The 18,483-nt window shown below is 39.2% G+C and overlaps 1 protein-coding gene across 2 annotated transcripts in view; it reads right to left on the bottom strand.

Annotated features, from left to right (window-relative positions):
- The window catches only part of CRYBG1 (crystallin beta-gamma domain containing 1), a 255,952-nt gene that overhangs the window by 30,807 nt on the left and 206,662 nt on the right, over positions 1-18,483 (bottom strand). For both annotated transcript variants that reach the window (XM_075202860.1, XM_075202861.1), the window contains 4 exons: positions 9,836-12,803; positions 7,382-7,429; positions 7,176-7,294; positions 4,162-4,315 (listed from right to left, as the gene is read on the bottom strand). In XM_075202860.1, coding sequence (XP_075058961.1) covers positions 4,162-4,315; positions 7,176-7,294; positions 7,382-7,429; positions 9,836-12,803 — 3,289 coding nt within the window. The remainder of the gene's footprint in view (positions 1-4,161; positions 4,316-7,175; positions 7,295-7,381; positions 7,430-9,835; positions 12,804-18,483) is intronic.

The raw sequence follows: 18,483 nt of genomic DNA, 5'->3' as shown, positions 1-18,483 counted from the left end.
AATTGCATGTATTTTTAGCATCCTAGCTTGCTGCTTTTATTCTACAATCAACAGTATAAATCTGTAATTATTTATGAATTGTTCTATTGAACAGCTTCATAACCAGAAGTTACTTATACCGTCACACCCTGGCCACATCTCACAATATTAATGGGTGTTGTTTAAATGAATAAGCTTTCAACCGCATTGTTTTCTCTGTATGAATTTTACACTTTTATTGCAGAGCAGACTGGTCTTTCTGTTAGTAACATATGATCATAAATACCATTTTTTCCTTATACAGGGAAAACTGACCAAAATAGGAATAAATTACATATTCTCTGATTACACCTAACACTTTTTTTTAAATATATTTATGCAAAACCACTGGTTATCTGTATACATGTTCTTCTATTTGTTTTAATTACAGGAACGCTAATTACATGTGCTGTCTAGGTGTATATTTTAGCTTTCAAGGTGTAATTTTTTTTTTTCACCACAACATGAGTACAAAATCTTAGCTTGCCAGGGTAATACCCCTAACAATACTTAGGTACACCAATCCATTCATCTACAGCTTATCTTGCAATGTTGTTCAATTTAAATTCAAATTGTTGCACCCTCATGGTACAATTAAATTTTGTCATTCTGCTGTTTCACACTAAGGCGATTCTTTTGAAAAAGGGTTTCTACATCAAATGTTGTGGTCTTTGTCTCTATTCATTTACCATAGGTGTCTGTGTTCTCACTATTTGTTTTCTGATATTGTTTCAATTGTACCTTGCTTGCATTGATTCTACAATACAATACACACACACTTGTTATTGTTATTTGTAACAAATGAGTCTTGTCTGGTTACAATACACTATTGTATATTAAACACTATGGACCTGACTCATCAAGGTAAGTGTGAAGGGGAGCCGCGGCGGTACATGTGCACGCGCACGTACCGAGTACAACTGCGCATGCGTGAGTCGCGCATGCGCAGTTGCATAGTAGAATCCCCACTGTGTGTGCCGACTCAAGTTGGCACATACACGGTGGGGAGAATCGCCAGAGGTGATGACATCATCACCCCTGGATGCACAGGAAGCTCCACGTGTGTGTGGTGAATCACCACACACATGCGGCTGCTGGGCAGGCTGCGAGTTTTCCCAAGTCTGGACTATAAAAGTCCAGACTCGGACTCCCCTTGCTCTCTCTGGCTGCCTGTTGCCCCTTAAAAACAAGCTCTACACTACACTACAGAAAATACACTAGGAACACTACACTAATAGGGACACACTACACTACAGAAAAGAAACATTACACTACAGAAAATATATATACATTATACTACAGAAAACCTACAAGAAAGGATTCTATGCTACAGGAACGTTCCCTACACTGCAGATAAAGAATCAGATCCAGGATACAAGGACTTGATAAGTATCATTAACACACACACACACACACACACACACACAGACACACACACACACACACACACACACACACACACACACACACACACACACACACACACACACACACACACACACACACACCTCCATAGAGCTATATGTGTATTTGTAATGTGAATTTAACTATTTATATACCTATAACTGTGTAGTTCTATTGTCTGATATCTGTGATAGTTAAATCAATATTATAAATACTGATTCTTATTAAGGATACATATGTCAAGCAAGGATAGTGTAAGGAATAACGGTGGTGAACCTAGGGTTAATGTTATATTGATATACTATGTTATGTTGAACAACGTTACGATATATGTGTGAATTGTGAATACAAGCTTTTCTGTGTTAACAGTAAAATACTTTGATTTAAATACATACATATGTTGTGAGTATTGATTATCTAGAACGAATATATACTGTGAAGTACTGCTGAGATTATTGGATAAATAGTTCTGTAAAACTTGTGTTATTTAGTGTAGTCAAATGACTGAGTAAGGCAACACTGTGTAAGGAAAAGTACATAAAAGTGCAAGTTTTATAGCGAGTGTATCTAAGAACACAATAAGAGGATAACGTTCGCATGTAAGGCGCTAGCACAGGTCCTTTAAGAGTAAATATCTGCTGATTTTGAGCATATCATATGCAAAAATCACTCTGCACATGGCCAGAATCAGCAAATCCTGTTCCGTGTACCTGTGAGCACAAAGGACACTAACTACAGCCTAAGATTTCAGGGTGTGGCCTGGGCGGGGAAGGGGCGTGTCACTATAGTGAATTTACACTAGGGTCAGGCCGAACTCAAGCACACGCAGCCACGCCCGAATCAAACTCTGAAAATTACTTGTTTTTCTGCCGTATCTCTTGCTCCAGTTAAAGGGCTAGTCTAAGTCCCGATGGGCTTTGTCTTTAATAACAGTGTCGTTTTAAAAAATTACTTCAAAGTGCCAGGAATCTGTGGTTCCGTACCCTAAGTGTCTGATGCAGAGTAAGTACTGCACCAGTTTGAGTGGCGTATGAATTCACTTTGCGCCTGGTCATAAAACAGGCCCCACGCATATGCGGGAATGCAAATGATTATATCAGACACATGCACCTCTTTAAGTATGAAGAAGCGGAAAGGGGGAGGGAAAATTCATGCAAATGCAGTTAGAGTGCAGTAAACAGTGTTCGCGCAAATGCAGTAAAGCAATCCTGCAGACACGCCTGCCAGCAGGGGTGTTATCTGCAGCACCTGAGGACTGGTGAAAACATCCGTGTTGCTGCTGCTAATAATCGGCTTGGACCTTTCCAGGGTTTAAAAAAAAAAAACAACTTAAGAAAAGTGTTACCAGCACCAGTGATCATAGTCCAAGATATTAGTAGTGAAATTGTGGGGACAAACAGTATGGGGTCACCCCCTGAAAAAACGCTAGTCTATGACAGGGGCACATTACAAAAGGGAAAGCCGAAGCATGGGGTCTGTCATAATGTCCAACAGGGGAATCAGGCCCAGACAAAAAATAAATAAAAATGGGGCCATCTAGAAGACAACAGACCTGTGCGGAAAGCATAAGGGCTCTTTACACACCCTGGGTGTGGTGGGTGTGAGGTAATAAAAAGTTAATTGCGATAAACAATTTTCTGCAGTGCACTACTGGTCCCAGTAAGTCCTGGCAGCTCTAAATTGGGTGGGTATGCTATCGCTTGTAGAAGTGCCAGATACCCATGGCTGCCGGAGCATGCTGCCATTTGTAGTACTGAAAATTCCACAACGCCCTGGCACCTAGGGACTGCTGGGAACTGTAGTGCACCAGAAAAGAGATAAACTGAAAGAAAGAAAAACAAATACCGTGACAAAGTCTATTATGTTTGCTACCAAATTCTTTTAGGGAATTCGGTTTCGTGCAGAACAGGTTAGGGCTGGTGGACGTTATGGCAGGGGAACACCACGCTGTGGGTTTCCCTGTTACAGTATCACCAGCCCAGCCTGTCAAAGCCTGGTGCTGGTAACAGATTTTGTGTCGCTATCAGCCTAGGCTATGAGAGCTGGTGCTAGCAACACTCTTTTTTCTTTTGTAAGAGGGAACATGGATTAAAATTTTATATATAATATATCTACATTAAAACACCAGTCATCATCATAAAGATAATGACTGGCGTATCAACAGCATGATAATCCTTTACTCAAAGCCACGCATTTATCCATATATTATGATTCACACACACGGATCAGCATTTAGGAGTAGACACGCTAGACGCCACCTTGTCATTTTAGTGATGAGGTCATTGTGTTTTAAATCACCAGCAAACATAGCTATAGGTGCTCGGCATTGTCAACTCAGTGATGTCACCAAAATGACATCATGATAAGGAGAGAAAAGGGGGTAACTGAATGTAAACTGGTGAAGATTTTAAACTGCAAGTAAACACAACAATACTAAAAGGTTTCATTATGTAATATGATAGTTTGGCATTAATGTTATTATGTATGTGAGGCTTATTTAGAATATTTACTTAAACAAGAAAATCTTTTACTAGTAATAGGAAACAGCAAGTTTGCAGACAGCGCAAATCGTTGAACAGTTTACTTTATTAAAGTAAAAACCTATAATGAAAAGCTTCTACCCTGCATTGATTTCTGTATTGAAAAAATTAAGATTCTGATTTGGTCAAAACTGCAAAACAAGATAATGGATTGGGAAGGTTTTAGCATTTTGCACATGCATTGCCTTATAAAATTTACCTTAACCACATGTCTTAAAGATCCAATCACAACAACTGGTGAAAGAGCATTTTCTTCCTCTGAATCATCTCCCCAAGGATTACTGACTTCTATTTCACCTTCCTCCAACGGAATAGTTCTCCCCTCAAAATTAGGATGTTCATAAAGTATCCAACTATAGAAAAATATTGCATAGTCAATACACATCTGCATATACAATTTACATGCATACATAAATACAATTGGAGCAGGTTTGTCTTACATGTATTGCATGACTGGGCTCCATCAAAACCAAACAGTAGGCCACCAGTTGTGCCACATGCCATGACACAACTCTTAACTGTGCCCCAGCTTTTCAATTATAAACACAGGTAGAGGACAAAAATATGGAAACACCAAAATAAAGTCCCTCAATAGAGTGTTGGCTAGCATGTGCAGTCAGGTTGGCCAGTATGTGCTGTAGCATGGAGTCTATCAATATTTGGAATTGTGCAGGATGCAGGAGGGATGCAGCAATTCATTCACAAGAAAGTCACACAATTTAAACCTGGTTGATGGTGATGGAGAATGCATTTATTATAGAATGTATAATAAATGTCTGATTGTTTTTCAGATCTGTTGACACAGAAGGCTATGTCATATGAAAAATATCAGTGTCATGCTTATGAACTGGGTGACCATACATGCTCTGTGTTTGGTGGCATATTGGAAGACACTCCTCCCGTTAGGAAAGTTATGTTGCAACAGACCATAAGTATGTCAGGTAAATGTGCCCCACAACGATACGAAACCACCGGAACGGTTCACTGTTGGAAACAAGTGCTCAGTGCTATAGAGTTTTTTTTAAGTTGGCATACGTGCACTGAACTCACAAATGAGCACTGCAATGTAAGATGACCCAAACTATCAAATCATGCTCATAGTTATTATTTATTAAACTGGCTGCTCACTGTTTGAAATTTGTAGTGAACAAATATGCAATTGCTCCCCTGCTTGGCCTTGTCTGGAGTATGTGCTTCCACCCACTTTAGCCCTTTGCTGATTATATTTTTCCCTCAGAGTTCCAGGCTGATGTCGCCTTCGACACTGTTATTTGTAAAACATTAGCAAATTGAGCGGTCTTGGTCGCCGAGACTCCTGCCAAATGCATTCCAACAATCAAACATTTTCCAAGTCTCCACTTGCAGCAACATTTATTGCAATCATTATAGGTAAGCGGGGATGTAATCTGCTTAACTAAGGCACAGCCACAGCTGTGTTGGAGGCCATGCTTCCAATATATGTCCCTCATTTATCCAGGTGCTTCCATTTTTTGTCCAATACTTCTGTGTGTGACAACTAGTATGTAGACGTTTGCTCTGACACTTTAGCCCTGCAATAGTTTTTATGTACTTCAAATTTTGAGTGTCACTTTGATCAGCATTTTCTATTCTTATTCTGCACATATGGTTCATTATTTTTAATCTTTGTTCTGGTAGTAGTGTATAATCTGTGAGTTTTAGAATCATTTTTTAAGAAATTGCACAGTACTGTGTTCCTTAGCAGAATGCGGATCTGACACATTTGTATAGTACTTATCTGTGTACAGAACAAGAGAAGGCATGTTGGTGTCAGTAGCTGAGAGGGGGTACTGGCACTGAATTGCTGTTTGGAGGCTTCTGGGGTACCTCTTTGGTAAGTTGGCTCTCAATTTAAAAACACATATGTATGGCCCAAATATATGGGACTCTCATTGTTTAGAGTAGGACCATCCTATTAGCAAAAGCGCCTTGGCGTGGCAGGATGGCTTAAACATACATTTGCAAATGTGTGCAACAAAGACTTTTGCATTTTTATCTACAGTAGAAATAGCAGATCTGTTGCTGGCTATAGCAGTGTGCTGGGGGAAAAAAATGTTGTGTGTATGTTCCTTGCAGGATAACCCCACCCTTTCAAGCACCTGTTATGACCTATAAATTGATTTGAGCAGCTTCCACTTTTGTACAGAACAAGAGAAAAAGATACCGAGTTGTTGCATGAGCCCATTGAGTACAATGCGCATAACGTACAGAAAGGCACCAGTCCAACAGCAAAGTGTCCCTAAATATTTGCAAATATGTAACAAAAGGATTTTTCACAGCAAGGCATGAAGTAAGAGTTAAAATACAGAAAATGTACCAAAGCACATTACATTTTTTATATACATTGACTGTTGATTGAGTGTTTAATTGAATTCATGGAAAAACTGGATTAATGGATGAAAAATAGCTCTGTGTCCCACTTTGACATATTCTCTTGTTTTATAATAAAGCAGAGATTACGACTGAACGGGAGCAGACAGCTTCAGGGAGAAGAGGGGAGTGCTGTGTATTCTGCATCATGCCCTTTCCCTCCTTCCTCTGCTGGCACTGGGCTAAAGTAAGTATATTTATTAAAGTTTACTAGATTAGCTAGTGAGTAGGGACATGTGGGGATGTTTGACTGATATTTGGAAGTCTGGGGGGCATGTGGGGAGGTGTAGGTGACATGGGAGAGGTCTGAGGGGCATGTGGGGCATGTTCTGGCAAGTGGAGGGTCTGAGTGACAAGTGATTGAATTTTAGAGCAAGTACGAAGTATGTGGGGACACTTTGGGATAAGTGATATGAGGGAGCAGCGTTTATTTTGGGGCTGTGTTTTATACTTAAAATTAAGGAAGCGCCTGCATTAGCAGTATGTGAGCCGAGCCTGGTTTAAGTCATCATGATCAGCGAGTACTTGTACCTGCCCTATTGCAGATGCAAAAGATACACCTCCTAACAGGCATATATGCATCATGTTTTTGCAGATCTGCATTGGTGGAAACACACCTTTATTGTACCCGGCATCACCATTTGCCATCCATGGCCCGCTTCGCCAGGTGCAGATAGGTTTTAGTGATAGGATAGCTCTAGTCTGCATGGAGCAAATGTGTGCACACACTATCTCTACAAGCGCAGAGCAACTTCACACAAGATACACTACACAAACTGGCGTATGACCAACTCTGCATCAACCCCTTAATGTTTAACGTCTTACCATCCCCTAATGGTTTTAATGCATATTGTAGGCGAGAGCTCCCAAGAGGTACAATCCATCACATCAGAAAACACTTCAAACACAGCACCTCCATATTCTGCCTGTGAAAGAATCACCACCTGCAACAAGCATATTACACAAAGGTCAGTGGGTTCCATCATATAAAGTAGCCATGACATACTGAATATAAAAGTACTTCTCATTACCTTTCCTGGTCTGGGGTTGATTTTCTCAGCACCAGTCTTCGAAAATACCTAAAACAATGCAAAGCAAAACCAACAAATAATTAAAATCAAACAGAATGTCTTTCTTTTTGTTACAGAGGTGGCTTCTTTTTGTAGACAGATTGGGGCATATTCAATTGTCAGCGTCACTCGTAAAAGTAACGCAACTTGCGCACTATTACCGCTTTTACAGTAATAGTGAGCGTAATTACCGTTATTACGGTACTTGTAACGCCGGCTTTCTGCTCGCAGCACAGGGAGCTGCTAGCTGAAATCCGGCTTAGAGTTACCGTAATACCGGTAATACTTTTAACACCGCGAGAAACGCGGACAATTGAATATACCCCATTGTGTAAAGTAAAACATCAAACTTTACAATCTGTTTTACTAGACACAATCCCTAAAACATAAATGTGACAGCCTGTCCTTATCGCCAGTATTATCTATGAGAAGCATTTGGACCTTTCCTTAGGAAGCAATGAGTAAATAATTGCAATTGTTTGGTAATGATGTCATACACTCAGACATGACCACCAAGTGTCACCTCCTACAGCCTAAGGAGCCCTACAAAATAATGTAATGAATGTCAAGGGCAGTGAGGGTAATGTTTAAACATAGTTTAGCAGCTTTTAGTCATGATTCTCCAAATGATATAAAACCACTTACATGGTAAATCCCAAATTCAAGACTTCCAGATACCATACCTGAATATATATTACAAATAAATATATATTTACTGTTGATCATCCAAAACTAGATTAAACAAACAAACAAAAACACTGCTTACTCCTTTAGTTTTCATTCTAACTGTGGGGTTGAAACATTGCATCAGCCTGACACACAGAATTAATGTCAATTAGACAAAAACACACTTTTAAAACACACTACGGTATGTTTATGTAGGGACATCAGGTCAAATTTAAAGTTATACACTACAGAAATTACTTAGCCTGTTGAACCAAACAAAAAAAACTTGGAGGATGAAGAGATTCATGCAGATAAGTGCTTTGCTATCAACACTGGAAATTAGCATTGAATGGGCTTACACAGGTCACTTGGGATATTTCAGACATTTTTTAAATTAAAGGTGCCTACATTCTCCACATGTTGTAACAGATAACTCTTCATTTTTAACAATATTGGAAGGAGAAAGACTGGTGGGTCACATGGTATAGAAAATGAGATAAACAAGTAAAAACTTGTGCAAAATTTAGGTATCTTATGTGGTGAACAATCCTGAATCATAATATACTGAAGTAAGATTTCCTGTTAGTAATTTATATAGTATGAAGGTGTTCAAAGTCACTTCCTTAACATACTCCCTGAATTAAAAGGCCATCCTGTAACATTTAAAAAAAAAAAAAAAAAAAAAAAAAGTTCATATAAACATATATTTATATATGTATGAAGTCCCTACCACGCCTAATCAAGCCACAGCCTTCAAATCTTTAGACGTTCTCAAAGACCCATCTCTTTTTTTTCAACCTGATACTTTTCACAGTAATGCAGCCTTACAGCTGTCCCAATCACCACTCTAACCACACTCGCTCCTCTTGTTTCAGCTGTGCCCTCTTCCACTTAGAATGTAAATTCTCTAATGAGCAGGGTCCTTTTTTTTCTTGACTGCATTTATTTTGTCTGCCTTTTGTCTGTCATTATTTTATGTATGTACTATGTCCCTACTGTACGGCGCTGCGGAGGACTGTGCAGCGCCGTACATCATAATAATAATAATAAAAAGATAAAACATAATATGGAATCACATCCCAATAAAATGGTGTGATAAGACAAATTAGTAGGGTCTCATTTCCAGAGCTGCTGGCTATCCAACAAAGCATTTTAGCAACAATTTGTAATACAACAGCTTTCTGTTCACATAAGAAAAAGACTGAAAATAGGACTGAAGCACCTTTGCAGTAACAGATGTTTCTATACTGCACATTAACAATCTGATGGAGGACATCATTGTAGCCCCAAGTCAGGACAATCAGAGGTTCTACAACTAAAGTGAGAACAGTACACATATTATACCTATATCACTTTCAATATGAATATATAGCCTCTTGGCTTATATGTTAGATTTAGGTCTTCCAATTTACAGACTAATTCCATTTAAGATAACCAACAGTGAGAGTATGCTTGTACCCAAGGTCAGTACTGTTCAGGTGCCTGCCCCTCCCTGCCCTACCCCACCACCACATTATACCAAAGTTACAAATAGCTTTCATCTATTTTGAATTTTATGCAGTGTCCCACTAAAAGGAAAACAACATATTATGAGTTCGGTTAAAATTAATTTGCACCAGAGAAGGAAACTAGAGAAAAAAGTACTGATCTATGACCACAAGTACAATATTTACTTTAATTTTACAGCAATGCAATATATGTACACATACTTATAGAAAGAGAGAAGGACACAACAGATAAATAACTCACCTCTGAACTGAGGTTTGACATGAAGGATCTTTGATCTTGGCCCTTGAAGTAAAAGATGTCTTTGGCAGCACTGTCCAATATTGGAGTGTTGTCTAAAGTGGGCATGCTGCTCCCATCAGGAGTACAGTGATTTACATCTGGGTGGCCAGTAAATCCAGGCAATGTTACTGACAAGTCAGCATGTTCTTGGTTATCGGATTCCAGGTGCTTGTCCATGCTACCTGTAGGTGTGGATGAGGACTGCTCTGCAGAGTCACTTTGTGAGTAATTCGAGGATTGTAGTGTTACAGGACCTTTACCGTCCTTCACTAATGTATGAGCTGTCTCTGCTGAGTCTGTAGTTTTAAGATCATGGGTTTTGCCCGGGGGAGTAAACTCCATTCTGGGTGTGTCGAAGGAGGTAGTTATTGTGCTGACTGTAGTCACAGTAGGAGAGAAAACATTCTCTTCAGTCTTTGCTGTAAATGGCTGTTTCAAGCTGGAATAAATTGACTCTATGCGAGATCTCTTCACTGCTAAATCAGTAACATCTGCTTTTTCCTTGTCACATGTTTCCCGTGGTATCGAAAGTGGTTCCTTTTGTGATCTCAGAGATTTCATAATCATGCTTTGTTCAGCAGATGCCCTCTTTGGCTTCAATTTCTCAGCAGTTTCTTTGCTTTGCATTTTAAACAATGCCATGGGTGCCAACTCCTTTGCTCTATCTTTCTTTCCTAAACCAAATGAGAAAGTTTCAGTATCCAGTATTTTCTCCAAGTAATCCTCATGGATAGGGGGTAAACCATAATATGGACCTGGTGACTTAGGAGCTCTGGGCTTTTTCCTCTTTTGAGGCACTGTACCTGGGCTGTCTAATTTTCTGATCGTTTCAGCAAACTTTTCCATGTCCGATGATGAATCTAAAACACTTTCCTCACTTGCTACTGAGGCATTAAAACTGGCTCTGGGGCTGCTTTGTATATTTGTGAAATTTTCATTAAGAGTCTCTGTATGCCGGAGGCTTCCATTACTATAGGTTATTGTACCCGAGTCATTAAGACAACCATTTTCATGTACACTAGAAACCGTGATGACTGACTTATCCACATTCACATCACTACTATCACTGCTACTTAATTCAGTATTAAAGTCTAATTCTTTCTCGTCAACTTTGCTCAAATCGTTGACATGCTGGGTTTCAGCATTTTTATTCTCTTCTGACATTTGTTCTGCAGCCAGGCCGACACTACGTTCAATGTTATTTTCAGTCTCTGACAGATCCGATACGTTTTGTGAATTATTGTTCTGTTCAGTACCAGCTGCTATCCTCACTTCACTTTCATTAGCAGTGTACAGAGACCGATCGTCCTTTGCTGCTTCTGGACATAAGACAATGTCACTAGCAGCATTCTGTAGGACTACAGTGCTGCTTTCCTTGGCAGAAACATCACAACACAAAATGATCTCTTCACTTTTATTTTTGTTAGAATCTACCGAAGAGTCATTCTGTTGGGAATAGTTACCTTCTTGTGAGGGCTCACCAGCTTCCAGAGGGCTTGCTGGTGCCTGATGGAGACTTCCTTCATTTTGTGGCGAGACAGACTCAACACAGGAATTTTTTGCCTCTGGTTGATTATTGGTATCAGTAATACATATTGTGGACCTTTCTGAAACATTGTTTACCTCTTGGGAGATATGTTCATCCTGGACTGCTTGAATAATAGCATCCAAAGGCAGTGATTCAGCAGATGGCAGACTCTTCTTTTCCTGGGGAGTGGGAGAATAAGATTGATTTTTCAAATCTTTTTGTAGCAAATAATTCTCCCTATGACCTTCGCCGTGTTGTAGTTCCTCTGTTTCTATAAATTGGTTTGATTGTTCCTGAACACCTCCATCTAGTTTTTCATGTTTTGGTAAGCTTTCCTCAGACTTTGCATCATTGGTATGCAGAATAAGCATTTTTTTCTTTTTCAGCTCTTTTTTGGCATCACGGTTTGCAGGTTCCTTTGGTTGAGTTTTATTTTTGTGCTTTGTAGTTATAGGTGACTTGGCTGCATGATTTACTCTAGTGGGCTGTGCTTGTGATTCTTTTTCTATGTCAAGTACTTCTTTATGGGGATGAACCTGAGCCTGATCTGCTATGGAGGGAGTTGCAGACATCAAAACAGAATCGACAACATCTAAAGATAATGGGTGGGAGTCTTTATTCAGGCAATCCTTGGGCTCTTCTGCTGAAAGAGCAGGCTGTTTTATTACTGAACGGTGTGTATTACCCATATCTGTAGCTGTAGATTCTGATTTAGAACTCACACCACTTTCCAAAGGAGTGATATTCCCAGATAAATTATCAGCTATATCTTTGGATGAATGCAATGTGTCTTCCGTATTATTGTCCAGCCACAAACCATTGCTTTTTTTGGTAGTATTCTCACTTAAAGTAACATCACAGTTGGTTAGTTGAACAGGATGATCCTTGTGTTTTGTATCCTCTTCTGAAGACAAAATACTTTCTGCTGAAGGCTCTACTGATGCTCCTACTGCTTCTAAGCCATTTTGGTTGTCTTCCATCTGCATCTGATTTGCCACAGTCACTGTACCGTCTTTCTTTGGTTTATAATCCACGTTACGATTGGCAGACTCTTCCTGAATTGTGTCTGCCTTTATTTCCCAATGACCATTTTCAGGCTTTTTGCTACTGGTAATGTTAAGGTCACTGGCTGATTTTACTGCCGGACTGTTGTCTTTCAGGCCAGTCCCTTTTACCTGTTTCCCGAAATTCAGTTTGGCTCTTTCAACAAATTTCTTTGGCTGGGAAATGTTCTTTGTTGCATAAAAATCTATTTGTCTGTGGCTTGTTCTTTTATTCTCAAATATAGAAACCTTGCTAGCAATGTTCCCTTTGGGGAAGTACGCTTCAGATGTAGCCTCATCTATATTATCAACAACCTTGGGCCTAATGGGCAGTTCAACATTCTTTGGTTTCGGGGGACTAAAAAGGAGAAGAAAACATATGTTAATTCAAAGTCTAAAAAAAAAAAACAATGATATTCAACACTTTGCATAGCTGAAATAATTAAACAGTGATCAATACAATATACAGACTGCAATACAATATACAATATAAATAGCCAATTAAAAAGTAGGAAGCATCTCAGATGCCAAATAAGGCAATGTAAATCATGAGGAATTTTAGAGCTTTATTTAGTGTGCTATTCCAAAAGGAGTTTGGAAAGTTTTGGTAGTAAGTTTATTAGTGGCTGGCACGTGAAGCAACAAATCAATGGAAAACACTAATACAATAAGAAGGACCTCTCTATTGAACAGGAAAAAACCCCCAAAAAAGACATTTTTCTCTAGACCTCACAAAAAAACAAACACTAAATACATTCCACATTGATCCTGGTACGCAAATCACACACAAACACAAATTAAATTAAGATCAAAACAGCTAAAGCAGTCAAGGTCAACCTATGGCTTTCCAGGTGTTGTGAAACTACAATTCCCAGCATAACCTGCCAGCTATCTACTGCCAAAGCATGCTGGAGTTTGTAATTTGACAACACCTGTAAAGCCACAGGTCGGCCAGGCCTGAGCTAAAGGTTTACATGCGCATAATTGTTCAATTCTGAACAGCATACCTGAAACATGTATTTCTGAAATGCAATCCTGGTTGAGAGCAAGGAGAAAAGTTCTCTCCATATTATCAGTAAAAAACAAGCAATGCAGAGTGATGGAGCCACATGCAAATAAGTATTACAAAGCATTCACAGGGTTTGCTTAAATTGCTGGTAGTAAAGTTCAAAATTACTATTTAGTGCTTATTTCTCCTATAAGCAAACTCCGTTAATCAAAACAATCTTCTTTGTTTACAAAAGAATTACTTCAAACCTGCAGTTCAACATTCCATGGAATTAAAATTACAATACCACATGGCAACATTTCGTCCAACCTGAAGTGAGAACTACATTTTCAAAACACACCCTTTACATACCTACAAGTGTCCATTTTTTAAATGAAATACATTCCTATTACGGACACATGTAGATTTGTTATTTCTGCAGACATCTGATCAATAATTTCAATGCAAATGATTAAAAAGTTTTATATAAAACAAATAATGGCATTATCTTATCTATCAATCCTGCCTACTTGATCTTTTCCTGTATACAGTATGATTCTTGAATAAATGAAGGACAGTGCTCTCTGTGACAAGAAGGGGTTTAGGAAAGCTAGTCCAAAAAAGACAAACTTGGTTCATCATGCACAGCAGTTTAAAGTGCTCCACATGCAGTGGTGCTGTGAAAATGGATATACTGAATGAACAATAGATGTGAATATTTAGAATGCAAAATATTGTAAAAAAAAAAGTGCTCTATACAGAGCCGAAAATCACATTGTTAGGGGGGGAATTCAATTGACCGCATTACTTGTGAGGGTAACACGGCCTACGCAGAGTCAATACGGTAATTTCAACGTCGATTTTTGCTCGCAGCTCTGAGAACCGCGAGCAGAAATGTGCATTAAGATTCCCGTACTAACGGTAATAGTGCACGGGCTGTGTTACTCTCACAATTAATGCTGTCAATTGAATTGCCCCCCCCAGTGTGAGCAAAATGTGAAAAAACTAAAAAATACTGTGTACGTCAGTCCCAGCAGTCCAGCATATTACACAGCTCCATGTATATTGTACAGAGCACAAGGTCCAGCGCATACTGTAGTAGCGATATATCTTATGCACCATATTTTCAGTGGTGCAAAATTGTGACAGAAAGGTATAAACTAAAATTCAATTTAAAATCTAAATCTACAAAGTAAAAAGAAAACTGTTTTAATGACGTATTCCCATGGTAAAGGCTGAAGTCTTCGTTGGATTAGCTTGGATGGGCTCTGGTGGGTAAACGAGTACAAGAGACAAGGAGGACAACAGGCACAGACATGGCAGTCTACTCCACCTTCACCCTCAATAGTGCTGGTTCATGCCTCGGTTCTGCTATACAGTGCTGATTTTAATGAAAATAAAATGTGACAAAGTTTGACGTGACCCTTTTAAATAACATAGTGGAGTCGAGTTTCCTGAAAAACATAAACATCGGTGGGGGTGCGTGAAGGAAGACTGATTTTAAATTAAGGACAAGTTTGTTTGTACCCACCACACATTAGCCCGACGTGGATGGCGAGAGGGGCACTATGAGCATATCAGCACAGGGAGACCTGAACCTAAATCAGGCCTGCCCCTGAAGTAATCTTTACCTTTAGAAGTACAGAAAATTTGTAGGCATTTTATTTTGTTTCTGTTCTCAAATTTTCAGCCTCATCCTTAAATAAAAAGCATATAAACAATGGGGAAATGCATAATGTCAATTCTAAATTTTTATCTTTTTTGGCATATTTCCAGTGGCAGCAGATACTCCTGTAAGTCCATTATATATACTTGCATTGGTACTTTGTTGTTGTACACTGCACACATTGGGGCTGATGCAGAGTTGGTCCCAAAATAGGAGTAAATTATTCTTAAAAAACCCCCAAAAAAAAACAATAGTGCATTTCTGCCCATATGCAAAGCTGTACTCATCTTGAACTGCGCCCGCCCCCCATTAGCAGCATAAAAGCACGAAGACTGGTAAAATATACAACACATGTATAGTTAGTGACTCATAGGTTAGCTCTACAATACAGCATGGAGCTTTTCCTGTATGATCACTGAAGGCCTGAGATATTTTTACCAATTTAAAAAATGACAACCAAGTATGGTAATGCAGAAGGCTGCTCCACTATATTATACATCTCCTGCTTGTTAAAACACATGTACAATAACTTGTTATGTTAGAGAGCTTCTCCAGTCTCACAATCTGGCACCGTATGAGCTTTGGCTTCATTCCTGCTGTATATATAAAGATTGGAAGACACCTGCACTTAAATGTAGACACACCATAAACCTGCAGGGTGCTCTGAAGTTTTACATCGATTAGAGTTATGAAATCATTTATCTATGTATTATCATCTCCAAGGCCTAATCCTTATAAACTACACACACGTCAGCACGATCACTTGGCAGCATCGATTTTCAGTTCAGGTTACCATTTCTCAGTTACACATTGTTTGCGGTTTTAATAATTGATTTGGTCTACAACAACTGAATAATTTACTGCTGTCGGTAGACAGTAGTTGTGTCAACATTGAGGTTATAAAGTAGTATTTTAGTAGAGACAGTCAGTTAAAGCTTTCACCATCGCCCCCTGCACTGCAATTCATTATTTTTCTATACAATCAATAACTGTATGACAACCTTAGCACCAGACTGGCACATTTTGTTGTCTGGAACAGCAATGTGTGAAATATTAAAGTTTTCATCGTAATTTCACCCTTTAAAACATTTATCTTTTACACATGGATTTGGATAAATGGCTTATTAACAAAAGCTATCAAACTGTGCGCTATATTTTAACTTAACATTCATTACTCATCACATCATCCAAGATTTATTTGTGCTAGTTATTTCCTATGCAGTCATCATCACCATTTATTTATATAGCGCCACTAATTCCGCAGCGCTGTACAGAGAACTCACTCACATCAGTCCCTGCCCCATTGGGGCTTACAGTCTAAATTCCTTAACACACACACACACACACAGACAGACAGAAACTAGGGTCAATTTGTTAGCAGCCAATTAACCTACCAGTATGTTTTTGGAGTGTGGGAGGAAACCCACGCAAACACGGGGAGAACATACAAACTCCACACAGATAACGCCATGGTCGGGAATCAAACTCATGACCCCAGCGCTGTGAGGCAGAAGTGTTAACCACTAGGCCACCGTGCTGCCATGCAGTCAAAAATTGCACTGTAAAAATTTGTTGTGAAGGATAATGAGAGAGTAAAGATTATATTCTGCTCTACCCACTGCAGCTTACATCTACTCTTGCTATAAAACTTTGTCGGTATGTTGAGAAGAAAGGCTTGGAAATATCCCTGTGCCCAGAACAGAAGACTACAGCAGGGCTTTAAAGGAAATGCTTCATGTGAAATTATTTACCTGTCAGAAATTAACTTAACTACGTCACCTTTCCAAAGGAACAGACAAAATCTAAGTTTAGCAGAACATACAAAATGATTTGTGTCACTGTAGAAATGAACTGATATGCAATCTACAGATATCTTCCCTGTTACTATGGTAAAAATGTTGTTTTGTTTTTTTGTAATCGGTTAACTATACATTGCAGTGGTGAAAGTGTCTATGGACAAAAGAACACAAGGTACACAAGACAGAATGGTTAACATTTAACCAAGCAGCACAATTAAGTTTACAGCAATCCTAAAGAATCAATAGAATTAAAGTACAGGAGTGACAAAGTTTTTCATGCCGTAGAAAAAAAAGCCATATATGAATCATATTTGGAATTACATAAAATCAAAATAATACAATGGATCACATAATGCTAAAATGTAATTTGTGACAGAGCATTTCTTCACCAGCAACCAGATACAAATATCACTTCCAATTTATATTTATCACATGATCGGACAGTGCCCTTATAAAAATATACCTACATATCTATTTAGGAAGGGATCTGCTTACTCCTGCTGTATTGTTAATACAATACCAAGCGATGTAGTACCTGGGCTCACTACATCAAAAAGTTATTGGGGCATATTCAATTGTTTGTTTTCCGCGCCGTGAAAAAACAACTACCGTTATTGCGGTAGTAGTTAGCTGGATTTCAGCTCGCGGCTCAGGGAGCTGCGAGCTGAAATCCAGCGAGAAAATTACCGTAGTAACATTTTTTCCGCGCACTATTACCATAATAACGGTAATAGTAACGGGATTTTCGGCGTTTCTACCGACAATTGAATATGCCCCATAGAGTGACATAACTGAGGAGTGGGCTTGTTTACTAGCTGAAGTCAGACAGAATTCATATGGTAAGTTGGTAAAGCACAGCTTCATCCCTGATATGCAGGGGCAAACGCAGGATTTGTAGAGAGGGGTTTCCACACCATGCCGCCAGTGGGCGTGACAAGCATGCATGGGGGTGTGGCTATAATTTTAGACAGTGCTTGGCTGCTCTCCAACTCTCCCTATCCTCATAATATACATGGGCAATGCTGCGTACACTACGGTTAGTGTCCGCAAAGCCGTGTGAAGCGGGGGCAGGGTCCAGCCACCTCAATTATACAGTGCTCCAGGCTTGGAGGGGGTTTTCAGGCAATAGTAAACCCCACCTCGGTTTGCCTATGATATGGTAAAACTTATTCTCCTTAAGGGGTGTGTGAATGACAAGAAAAGAATTATCATGAAGATTACATTTCTCTTGAAAGCACTGACTAGCTCACAAAACCACAGATTGCCAGCATCTCCAGCCTTAAGACCATGGATGCGTCATTGGAGGTAAGACAATCGCAAAATACACTATCTATTCAATCAATGAACACATTTTGGACTGCCTGCAACAGAGCACGCTGATGCTTTTAAATTTCAGCCCACATCAACTATTAAAGATCTAAAAGCAAACCAAGCATATTTGGGTGACCCAACAACAACAAACTGGAAATACAAACACAGAATAAAGCAGCATAGAGGGTGACTAGCAACATTTACTAGACTAAATAAAACACTCAGTTTTATGAGAGAATACTTAGAGAGCAGAGAGAACTTGAGAAGTGGAGGA

The sequence above is a fragment of the Mixophyes fleayi genome, chromosome 3 (assembly GCF_038048845.1).
Source record: "Mixophyes fleayi isolate aMixFle1 chromosome 3, aMixFle1.hap1, whole genome shotgun sequence".
NCBI lineage: Eukaryota > Metazoa > Chordata > Amphibia > Anura > Limnodynastidae > Mixophyes > Mixophyes fleayi.
The sequence above is the reverse complement of the archived record's forward strand: the minus strand, read 5'-3'. Positions and strand labels throughout refer to the sequence as shown.